Raw genomic sequence first — 12,939 nt, forward strand, 5'->3', positions numbered from 1 at the left:
TTCCTTCACACACCAGGCACGTTTGTGCCTCAGGGTCTTTGCACGGGCTGTTCTCCGTGCCTGGTATGCCTCCTTCCAAATATCTTTGTGGCTTCCTGCCTCATCTCTTCATCTCTGTGCCCAAATGTCTCCATCTTGTTGTTCAACACTGTCATCCTAATGCCTGGAGCAGGGCCTAGCACACAGTATATAGTCCTCATTATATGCTTGTTAGTTGACTGAATGAGTGAATGACATGATGGTGAGGGCACAGAAACAGAGGAAATTTGACATCGTCCCACCTACTCTGTCAGAAACTAAGCCTCAAGTGTGACAACTCTAGACCTCACATATTCTTAGGTAAAAAGCGCTAAATACCATGGTAGTGAGACCAGAGAAGACTCTTTGGGAGTAGGTAGTGTCAGCTGGGCTGATCCTTGAATAGGAATCATAAAGATCTTGGGGTTCAGTAAGGCCAATGTGGTGGAGGAAGCAGCAGGCAGCACCTGGAAGTGGTGAGGCGAGTTTGGAAAGGATAAAAGGATGGGTACACTGACAATGAGAAATTTGTCAGGGGCCCTGATTTCCAAGGGGATGAACCTGAATTTGGTCCTCAGAGATGTCACCCTGGTCACTGACCCCCAAACAGCTCAAAGACCTCATACCCTGTACAAAGACCCATACATAGCTCAGAGGCAGTAATAATAAAGATCTCACATTAACTGAGAAATAATTTATTGAGGAAGTTGGATGGTAGATGTTGAGACGTAGATTTGTTCCCAAACCCATCTCAGGTATCCTCAGCAGGATGCATGGAGTGCCAACATCCTCAGTCCTCTGAGGTCTCTGGGGTGGGGGGTGGGGGTAGTAGGTGAGGGTTTGTAGGAAGAAAAGGTGAGCGTGGCATGATGGGGAACAGAATGGAGGAGGGCTAGTCTCAATCACAAGGAGATATAGTTGGATACCTCAATGAGGTTTCTGTCAGGGTCTTGAAAGTAGATGGACATAATGCGCCCTTTTGCCCCCGTTCTGGGGACTGGCCCCTCCTCAATTGGGACATCACAAGCCTGAAGAGGGAGGAGAAGACAAAAGTCATCCATCACAGTCTGTGTGAAATCAAAATTTAATTTCTTATGGTGGACTAGAAGACCTTATAAGACCCCTGTATCTTTCTGATCTCCTCTCCTACCATTTCCCCCCCTCATTCTGCTCCAACCACTTAGCTGAATTATGTTGTGTAGAGTATTTAACTGCTCCATACCTTGGTTTCCAAATCTGTAAAAATGGGAATGATGACAGTACATGGCCTTATTTGGTAAGTGGCAGAGCCAGAATTCAAATCCAGGGAGTCTGGCCCAAAGTCCATGCTCTTAACTCCTGCCCTTTATCCATTTTGTTTCCAAACCAGTCTTTTTTGCTGATACTTTCCAAAGAAGGAATCCAAGTTACTTGCACAAAATACATTCAACACCTCCACCTGTGTTTCCCAAAACAATTACCAATACCTCCTTTACATGAACTCAATTCAAACGTTACAGGGACACCAAATTAAATAACAGTGAATCAGAAATTATTCCCTCTTCATTCCTCTTTCAATCCTTCTGATTACTCCAAGAAGAAAATCTCAGGTGGATACTAACCATCTTTAGCATCTCCTTAAAACTTGCTAAATCTCCCTTTTTATTGTTAGGCCCAGAGTGTTTAGGGACTGAAATAGCTAGAATCTAATGACATTGCTATACTTTTATAGCTGTTTGTTTTTGCAGTCCTTCCCCTTATGAAAAGGTATAGTGTTTTTCATTTACTTGCTTGAACAACATTTTCTTGTTTTCTTTCTTAAAATGTTCATTTTGAAATAATTTCAAACTTACAGGACACCTGCAAAGGTAATATAAACCTTATACAAATAATTCCAACATACTCTGCCCACTCATCCCCAATACTCAGATCAACCAATTTTAATATTTTGCCACACTTCCTATATCATTCTATCTATACATCCATCTGTCCATATCTATCTATCTATCTATCTATCGATCTATCTATTTTCTAAACATTTGAGAGTAGGTTGCATAAATCATACTCCTTGAACACATAATACTTCCATGTATATTTCCTAAGAACAAGGATATTCACTTATTTAACCACCTTAAGTGTAGTTATGAAATTCAAGAAATTTTGGCGTAAAGCTTACCAACTATATTCCTATTTTTTCTATGTCCCAATAACATCCTTTTGGGCCTTTCCTCTTCTGTTATTAGATCTAGTCCAGTATCATGTACTGAATTTAATTGTCATCACCTCTTTAGTTGCTCTTTTCTTTTTACATAAACTTATATATGTAAAAAGAATGTAGGCATAATTTTTACAGGGGTGATGTAAAGTTTCTTTTTAAATACATTTGTTTACATGAAAAGCAATGTTAATAAAACTAATGAGTAAATAATTGTATACAGGCATTATCTGGATGTGATGAAACCCACCATATCTGAAGTTTGAGGAAGATGTCCCTGGCTCATGCTTCCTTCTTCACTATAGATGCAGCAGTTTTCTCAAAAAGAATGGAAGTCCAACTCACCTTGAGGTGTTAGATCATTTTGTCCTAAGGCATCTCTGTGATCAGACATATGTCCAGGGAGCCAGGAACTGGGTGTGCAGCTTTGGGCTGAAATTCTTTTCCCATCTCATGAAGGTTAAATTTCTGGTCTCCAAAACACGGTGCTTTCCGGACTCCCTGTTTGAGGAGAGAAATCAACCCCCAAGATGAGTGTGGACTAAAGCAAGCCCCCACCTACCTCCCCCAATAAGTTGTAAAATAATAAAAAGTAGAACAGGGCTTTTAATGAAAAACAGCATTGCCTTATCCACCCAAGTTTCATTCCCTCCAGGCAACTGTTTCTACCTCAAATATACATTTGTTTTTATTTCTCCTGGACATTATTTCCACATCTCTGAATGATATGTTTATAGTGTCCATGCCAATTTGCCTACCCAATATACATTTCCTCCTTTTTCTTATAAACACAATCCACATTTCAGTGGAGTCAATTGTGTGCCCAGCTTTAAAAAAAACCTGCATTTCCCAGCATACCTTGTAGAGAAGGGAGGTCGCAAAGGTAGACTGGACAATGAGATGTTAGCAGAGGTCGTGGGTAGGGCTTCCGGGAACGTCCTTGCCCCATTGAGCTGCCACTTTTTGTCTACTCACTTCCTTCTTCCCAGCCACTGCCCAAGCCTCTGGATTGGTCGTTAAATGAGAGAAAAAGAAAACCCATCTTACTTAACCCACTGTTAGTGTAGTTTTCTCCTACTCAATCCCTAACTGATATACAACTACTTCTTGATTTAGCAAATTTAGACATTTTCTGTCATCTCCGTTACATGATTAATGAGAATTTATATCATCCACACTACTACCCCACCCAATAGAATATTATCATCATTTTTAGTTCCTCTTGTGGTTCCTTCATAATTTTTAAATAACCTACTTGCATCTTTATTTTTAAATAGATCAACTATAGGAAGTATCTCATCAGCCCTACTATCCTTCTCTTCATGTCTCCTCCCTCTCCTGCACCTCTCAACTACTATTATTTCTTTTATAATTTGCATATTCCCTTCTTTTCTATCACCATAATTGATACCACATTCATTCTATCTGAAAATGACTTTATGCCACTTTTACAGTTCAATAATAGTTTGGCTGGATATAGTATTCTAGGTTGCAGGTTATTTTCCCATGACCCTTTCAATATGTTGCTTCATTGTCTTCTTGAAGCTGGTGTTACTGTTAAGAAGTCTTATGTTAATCTGCTTTTCATTCTTTTGTAGGTGATATATCCAACCTCGACTCCTGTATCACTTAGGATTTTTCTTGATCCCAGTTCTTCTGAAATTTCACTTCAATGCATCTAAATACAGAGAGCTGAGGCATCATGTGCTTCATAATCATCATTGAACCATGCAAGTCTCCTCTCTTGTTTTATTTGTGCATTTATACTTTTTATCTCCATTCTCCACATATGTCCCACCTTAGGCAAGCATTATAACGTATTCGATGAGCATCCTTTTGCTTTCATAGGTTATTGTAAAATGTGTAGTATTGCTTTTTATGCATGTGTTTCATAATTGGTCCTGCACTGTAGACCTGATTCTGTTTCTGATTTTTCACTTAACATGATGTTTTTAAGATCTCTCCATGTTGCTGTGTATTCATCCAGTCTGATACTGCATAATACTATGTTTTTGCAAAGTGTTCCATGTTAGTTTTAGAAATTTTACCACTTGCCATTCCATAGGCCCTTTTAATCTAAGACATACATTTTTTCTTTTTTAGTTCTGAACAATTCTCAGCTATTGTTTGTTCAAGCATCAGCTTCTCTTCATTCTGTTTATTGTCTTTATCTGGAGCTCTACTTTAGTAGGTATTGGAACTTCTGCACCTATGCTTCACGCTTCTTAAGTTTTCCTTTACATTTTCCAAATCTTCATTCTTTGTACTATTCTGATAGAGCTCTTTGACCTAATATTACCCTTAATTAACTCACTTTCACAGTTGTTTAAAAAACTAACACATAGTTTTCATTTCTGAGATCATTAATTGGTCCTTTTTCTGAACCGTCTGTTCTTGTGTTCTGGAGCATGAAACAGTTTAGCTCTCCAAGGAAATTGAGTATATAACTTAACTATAATCATAATTAATTCTCAATTATAAAATAATACCAATAAATAAACTTTAAATGAAGTCCAAGGATGCTGGACCAGATAAGTCCTGAAATGCAGAGGGATCAGCCTCTCCAGAACATCAACTAGTTCCATCCCCCTGTCCCATATTACGAACAGACTCTTCCAACATGAAAAAGTTGGAATGAGCATAGCCCAAATACCCCAAAGAGTGAGATAGAAAGAGCAAAGGTGATGGTGGCATTATACAGAGAAGGTTGGGTTTAACAAATGAGTATGATTGCTGGATCATTGTATTGATATTTCTTTTAGTCCCCAATACCTTCATTGCAGCAGACACGCCTCCTAGCCGACTGCAGATGTAATTGGCAACAGATGAGGTTCATGTACCGTTGGCTTATGTCCATAGCAACAAGATTAGGTATGCTCACCTGGCCAAGTTGACAACTGAATCTAACTAACACGGTCCCCAATACCTTAGAGCAGCTAGAAATAAAAGCCTAAAATTGTGGAATTGTAGCCCATACCAAACTCAGAAATCTATTCCATAACTAATTATTGCAATGTAGTTTGAAATTTATTGGGTTTTTTTTTTGTACATATGTTATTTTTCACAAAAAAGAAAAAAAGAGAGAGAAGGAAGAGTATAGTAGAGAAGATAGGATTTAACAAATGAATATGACTGCTGAATCAATATATTGATATTTCTTTTGGTCTCCAGTGTCTTGGAGCAGCTAGAAGAAAAAACATAAAATCGTGGAACTGTAGCCCATACCAAACTTTAAAATCTGCTGTATAACTACTTGTAAAAATGTACTTGGAAATTAAAAAAAAAAAAGGAAAAAAGAAATCCTGTTGAGAGTTTAATACTCACGAAATAGACAGTTATTACACTCCCTATATTCTCTCAAAAAAATCCAATTATGGTTATTCTGTTAATTCTTTTTTCCTCAAGGGTCAGGATAAAGTCCTATTATAGCTGTTTTATTAACTGTATTCAGGTGTCAGTTTGTCTGTTGAATTTTTCCTGTGTTTCATAATGTTGGTTTTCCTAGATGCTTAGTGATTCTGGAATATGATATTATCTTTGTTTTTGAGATTTCCTGTTAGACTTAAGATAGTAGGGAGTTACAGAGAGTTCAAGGCTGGATTAGCTCATCAAGCAGAGCACACTGTGGGCTGGTCTTCTAGCTATGCAACCTGTTTCTCCAACAGGTCACTACCTACCTGGAATGTTCTTGCCCTAGCTAATGACACCACCATCTGAAATAGAATTTTTCTTTGCATACCCTGGGCTATAACTCCCCTCTGTGGCTGTATCTCCCTCTGCATCTATGGCTTCTCTTTGATTCATTCACCTGATTCCTCAGTTTCTGGTCTGCTAGGAGTTCCCCTTTTTGCTGCTAATGTGTGGATTTATGATTTCTTTCTATCCAGTTATCATTATTTCGGTGCAGGAGAGGAAGACCTCAGCATGTGCTCAGCCCCAAAGCCTTGAAACCAGAAGTCATGCTGTTCTGTAACCATAATTAAGTTTTCCCTACTTTGCCTATAGGTTGAGTTTTAAAGTTGAAAAAAATAAGGAAATATTATTTACATAATTATTACTGTGAAAATATCGCATATTGCACAGAAAGTATATTCTGTGATTACATTTCATTTTGGTACAGCTTTATTTAAATGTCAGCTTCTTTTTTCTTACTTTCTCTGCGTTTACCTTTTTTGAAATTATTCTGAATTCTCAAGAGTAGTTTTAAATCTAAAATCTTCCTTTTTTTTCTTGGATCTCTCTATCCTGGGAAACTTTTTCTCCTTGTTCCAAACTGGATTGATAATTTTCTAGCTATCTTTCTGTGATCTTCTTGGGATCCACAGCACTCCAAATTTTGTATCTCTCTTATTCCTGACTTAATCACTCATTTTTGATGTAGCATAACCTCAAGTAACTTTCAAGCAAGTGGCCAAAATTTCTGAGTCTTTTTTTTATCTAATAATACTTTATTCATAAAGCTCACCCTCGGTTGGGTGTGGAATTCTAGGTTGACATTTTTTCCCCAAAGAATCTTGAATGTGTTATTCTATTGTCTTCTAGTCTCTAGTGTAATTCTAGGAAAATGTGACCATGGTATGTTTCTATTTCCTTTGTATTTGGGCTACTTTTCTTCCAAATCTCTCTGAAAGCTCTAAGATCTTCTATTTCCCTATCATGGGCTATAATTTCATAAGGGATGTATCTAATGTCAATGTGCAGATATTCGGTTAACCCTTCCCCTATAAAGACTGGAAAGTTATCTTGCATTATTTCTACGATAATTTCCTCCCCTCCTTTTCTTTTATTTTCTCTTTGGAAGTCCCATTATTTGAAGTTTGAAATCTTCTCCACCGATCCTTTTACCTTTTTTTTCATAAAAATAAAAAACTTTGTATTTTGAGATATGTTCAAATAAACAGGACAGTTACAAAAATAATACAAACCCCATACAGAGAACTTCAACATACCCCTACAACCTCCTTCCTGATACATAGATCCAGAGCCACCAATTTTAACTTTTTGCCACATTTTCTGTATCATTCTCTCTATTTATCAATCCCATTTTTCTGAATACTTCAGTGTAGGTTATCTACAGCATGCTTCTTGGACATTTAGTACTACTGCCATATACATTTCCTAAGAACAAGGATATTCATTTATGTAACCGCCTTAAGCGCAGTTATCAAGTTCAAGCAAATTAATGTTGATATAAAGCTGAGTCTGAATTCTAATTTTTCATATGTCCTGATAATGTCCTTTTGAACATTTTCTACTCCCTTGCTAGATCCATTTAATTGTCATTGTCTCTTGTTTTTTTGTTTTCTTGTTTTTTTTGCATGGGCAGGCACTGGGAATCTAACCTGGGTCTCCGGCATGGCAGGTGAGAACTCTGCCTGCTGAGCCTCTGTGGCCCACCCTGTCATTGTCTCTTTAGTTGCTCTTTCTTTTTTTTTTATTGTGGGAGCATATATCTATAACCTAAACTTTCCCTTCTCTACCACCCCAAAGCACATCATTCAATGGGATTAATCACATTCACAATATTGGTGTACCCTCACCACCATCCATTACTAAAACTTTACCATCTCCCCAAACAGGAAACCTACACCCATTGTGCATTAATTCCCCATTCCTATTGCTCCCTACCCCTGGCGATCTGTACTCTAATTTCTGTCTCTATGAACTTGCATATTCTCTGATATTTTCTTTGTAGTTACCATGGGACTTAAATTTGACATCTGTATTAGTTAGGGTTCTCTAGAGAAACAGAATCAACAGGAAATATTCATAAATATAAAATTTGTAAAAGTGTCTCACATATCTGTGGGAACGTAGAGTCCAAAATCCTTAGGGCAGGCTGTGAAGCCAAGAACTCTGATGGAGGGTCTGCATGAACTCCACCGGAGAGGTTCACTGGCTGAAGCAGAAAGAGAACCTGTCTCTTCTGAATCCTCCTTAAAAGGCCTCCAGTGATCAGATTAAGGAATACTCATTGCAGAAGACACTCCCCTTTGGCTGATTACAAATGGAACCAGCTGTGGATGCAGCTAACATAATCATGATTTAATTCTATGAAATGTCCTCATAGCAACAGACAGGCCAGCACTTGCCCAGCTAGACAAAGAGGTACCACCACCTGGCCAAGTTGACACATGAACCTGACCATGACAACATCCTAAATCTATAACAATATCACTTGCCTTGATACCAACTTAACTTCAATAGTATACACAAACTATGTTCCTACCCCTAATCCCCCCACCTTTATGTAGTTCTTGGCACAAATTACATGTTTATACATTATGGGTTCAAAACTACTAATTCATAATTACATTTTATGCATTTGCCTTTTAGATCCTGTAGGAAGTAAAAAGTGGAGTTACAAATCAAAAATACAATAGCACTGGCATTTATAGTTACCTGTTAACTGCAGTGGAATTCTTTATTTCTTCATGCAGCTTTGATCTATTGTCTGTTGTTCTTTCCTTTCAACCTGAGAATATTCTTTAGCATCTCTTGTAGAGTTGGTCTAGTGGTGATGAAGGCCCTCAGGGTTTGTTTATCTGGGAATGTCTTAATCTTTCCCTCGGTTTTGAAAGACAGTTTTGCCAGATATAGAATTCTTGGGTGGCAATGTTTTGCTTTCAGCATGTTGCATATGTCATCTTACCTCGATGGCTTCTAATGAGAAATCAGCACTTATTCTTATCAAGACTCCTTTGTATGTGATATGTTGCTTCTCTCTTGCAGCTTTCAGAATTCTCTCTTTATTATTGCCATTTGTCAATCTGATTATAATATGGCTCAGCATGGGTCTATTTCGGTTTATTCTTTTTGGAGTTCATTGAACATCTTGGATGTGTATATTCAGGTCTTTTCTTAAATTTAGGAAGTTTTCAGCCATTATTTCCTTGAATATTGTCTCTACCCCTCTCTCTCTCTCTTACTTCTCCTTCTGGGAATTCCACAATGCATATGTTGGTTCACTTCATGGTATACCACAGATTCCCAGGCTCTGTTCAATTTTCTTCACGCTTTCTTCTTTCTTCTTAGACTGGGTGATTTCAATTATCTTATCTTTAAGTACACTGATTTTTTTCTCTTACTAGCTACAATCTGCTGTTACTGTGGTCTTTAACTCTGTTTGGTTCCTTTTTATAATTTCCATCTCTAAATTGACATTTTGTGTTCATCTGTCATATTCCTGATTTGATTTCCTTAAGTTCTTTGTCTATGTTTTCCTTTAGCTTTTTGAGCATATTTAGGGCCATTTTAAAAAAAGTCTTTTTCTGGTATGTCCCAAATCTGGTTCTCTTCATTGACGGTTTCTAATACTTTAATACTCTCCTTTGCTAGGGCCATCACTTATTGTTTCTTTGTATGTTTCATAACCTTTTGTTCAAACCTGGGCATTTTAATATTTTAATATGTTATCATTGAAATTTAGACTCTGCAGCAACTGCTCCTTAAGTTTGTATCCAGCTAGTGGTATGACTGGGTTTTCCTTAAATGCCAGGAGCTAACAAAAATAAAAAAAAGAAGGAAAAAAAAGCAAAGCACCTTCCCAAGACTTTGGAAATTGACATGTGCAAGTGCTCTTCTTCAGGATTTAGCCATACAAATGAGTTTAGAGAATAGCTCAAGGCCAAAGCACAGGCACCTCCCTGATCCTTTCTGCACATACATCTTGTTTTGGGCATGAGCATGTGACCCTAGGAATTCCCCCCTTTACGCAGTTTTGGATGTCTTCTCTTTCTTACAGAATAGTTCCCTCATGGCTCTGGGCACTCCACTCTTTGTCCTACAGTCAGCAAATCCCTTGACCCAGGCAGCCACTTGAGAGCTTTTCCACAGCATTCTGTAAGAGAGCACTTACAGCTTCCTTCCAAACACAGAGTAAATTCTGGGATGGCAAGTCCCTCAGGCTACCACCAACAGACAAGGCCAGATATACATCTCCCAGTATGTGTACAAAGATTAGGAACCTGCACTGGAAATGAAGGTCCATTCAACTCCAAGCTGGTGAGGTCGGAGAGATGGCACAAGATCCTACCACCTTTTTTTTTTTTTCAATATTCATGTAATGTTTTATTTGCTGAGCTCTTTGAAACATTCCAAAATTCATAACAGCCAATGGAACTTTCCATGCTAAAATGTTGCTCAACATGACAAATTTCTAACAAAAAATGTTTTAATGTATAATGCCTTTGTTTTACTCTTGAGGAATCAACATGTGAAAATTACATTTACATGGTAAAACTCAGGTTACAAATACAAAATAAACATCAATTAATATCATATTTCTAGTTTAATGTAAAACACAACAGTCATACTTAATACCTTGGATAATTAAATAGAAAATGGGCAGGGTTGTCACAGATGTATGCAAAGATTTAATAGTTCAAATAATCCTTAGTAAATTATAGATAGGATACATGTACTAAATATTTCTGTAACACAGTTGTTTTCTCATTAGTGACCATCATTCCATTCATACATTCAAAGTAATTGCAGTTATTTTTGATCACTGAAAGCTGGATTCAAATAAGTAATAGGTCAGTAAGCTAAGGATACTACAAATCCTTTACATTAAAAAATAAAGCTTAAATTTGTAAAGTGTAAGGTAAAGGAATACTTGTTATTCATAATTACCTTTAGATGTAAGTGAGATTACACTACTATACTGAAGTAGGTGTACTACTATGTGTATTTAATTTCAATTACCATATTATATGTTTACTCGTCATCAACAGCACAAATTTTTATGCTTCAAAAGAATTACTGATCCAATAAAATGGCTACATTTAATTTTCTTTTAAAGACAGATGAACTAAATCGAAGGAAGATTGGCTTCTTTTTCAAATAGCTGATACATATCTGCCTAAGAAATAATTATATATTTTGCCTAACATCAAATAATCTATAAAAAGTTTCCAAGATAGATGCATTTCTTGTTCAATGCATTTCTTTTCCAAAAACTGAAAGCACTTACATTCGTAGGTCTCTAAAGTAAACATTGAAAAACAAGGTACAAAAAAAGATTGTTCAGCTTTTGAATAGCCCACTTAGTTACATAAAGTATTTTCCGCTCCAACACTTCCTCAAATTCAAAACATATTTATTTACTTCCTAGGAACAGGACAGCTTTCATTTCAAACTATTCAGTCGGTTGCCACGGCAACACTGTGGGATTCCTTAGCTATCCAGACGCATTAGTTGACTGGATTTTCTCAGTCTTTTTAACCTCTTGAGCTTGATCTGTTCTATAGACCCCAAATCTCTGGGTCAAAACATCATGCTAGGTACTGGAAATACTGGTAAGTCTATTACTAATATATATCTCTATTGTCTTGAAGCGCCCAGTAACTAAATCATATATTACTTTAATACACAGACGCACATCAGAATGCCTTTATTTGAGAACCTACACGTGCCTTCACAGCGTCTGCTTAGTAGGGCTTCTGAGCCTTATGACCGAACTCCTCCCATATTTGCTACTGCGGCCTGGTGGGCTTGGGGTGGAAAGGGAGTGGGGAAAAGAGGTAAGGCCGTGGGACCAGAGGCAGCATGACCCGGCCCACTTACCTGCTTACCTACCTCCTATGGCCACCAGAGTCAGGAATCCCTGATCCTCCCACTCTTTTTTTCAACTCCAAGTAGCTTGTATTAGTTTTCTTTTCCCGCATAGCAAGTTTCCACAAACATAATGGCCTTAAACAACACCCATTTATTACCTCGTAGTTTCTATGGGTCAGAAGTTGGGTCCCCTGTTCAGCGTCTTAGCAGGCAGAAGTCATGGTTGTCCAAAGGGCTGCATTATTTTCTCAAGGTTCTAGGGAGAGGCCACTTCTAAAGTCATTCAGGATGTTGGCAAATTTAATTTCTTTCTCACGCTTTCCACATCTCCCTCCATCTTCAAGGCAGCAGTGGCAGGTAGAGTCCTCATGCTTCCAATCTCTCTGACATTCTCTTCTTCCTCAGGATCTTTCTGTTTTTAAGAAGTCTTCTTCTTGATTCAGAGCTCACCCTGTTACTACAGTCCTTTCACTATTTTCTGGAGCCCTGAGAAAGATGTATCTGTCGGTTTTTGCTGGTTGTTCAAAGCTTCTGTGGGCTGTTGGAGCCCTGGCATGCCTCACTCTAACATCTTGATTAGGGCAAGCTGTCCTTTTTCCTTTTCTATCTGTTTTTCTGTGTTTTTGTGTTTGCAGTTATGTGGGTGTTTTTTTTTTTTTTTTGCAGTGTTATAATTGAATTGGCATTGGGGGAAGAGATTATCTTGAAGGTCTTGACCTCCATGCCCAGGATCTTGGAGTAAAACACGATGGTATCCTTAATGCTCTTTACTGTCGTCATGATGTTGTCAAGTCTACAGACAAGACGTGGGGGAAGAGTCTGACTGCTGTCCCTCCATGACTAAAAGAAAAGAAATCTGATAAGACCACATTGCCATTCGTCACTCCTGTGTTTCCTTCTCCTCACCTCCATTACCTCCCCCAATTATTACACTTCCTACCTGTGCTGGTTTGAAAGGAAGCATGCCCCCTAAGAAAAGCCATGTTTTAATATAAATCCCATTTCATAAAGGTAGAATAATCTCTATTCAATACTGTATGTTTGAAACTGAGATTGGATCATCTCCCTGGTTGATGTGATTTAGTCAAGAAGGGTTGTTAAACTGGATTAGGGGATGATATGTCTCCACCCATTTGGGTGGGTCTTGATTGGTTTATTGGAGTCCTATA

At 37.8% G+C, this 12,939-nt stretch overlaps 1 protein-coding gene across 1 annotated transcript; it reads right to left on the reverse strand.

Annotated features, from left to right (window-relative positions):
* Positions 1 to 704: 704 nt before the first annotated feature.
* On the reverse strand, positions 705 to 12,682 carry GLOD5 (glyoxalase domain containing 5). The gene is given in 4 exon segments (XM_077145982.1): positions 705 to 1,046; positions 2,558 to 2,712; positions 12,472 to 12,610; positions 12,677 to 12,682. Coding segments are annotated over 4 exon segments (426 nt in total). The 3' UTR covers positions 705 to 920.
* Positions 12,683 to 12,939: the final 257 nt, after the last annotated feature.

Source organism: Tamandua tetradactyla, chromosome X (genome assembly GCF_023851605.1).
Source record: "Tamandua tetradactyla isolate mTamTet1 chromosome X, mTamTet1.pri, whole genome shotgun sequence".
NCBI classification, from domain to species: domain Eukaryota; kingdom Metazoa; phylum Chordata; class Mammalia; order Pilosa; family Myrmecophagidae; genus Tamandua; species Tamandua tetradactyla.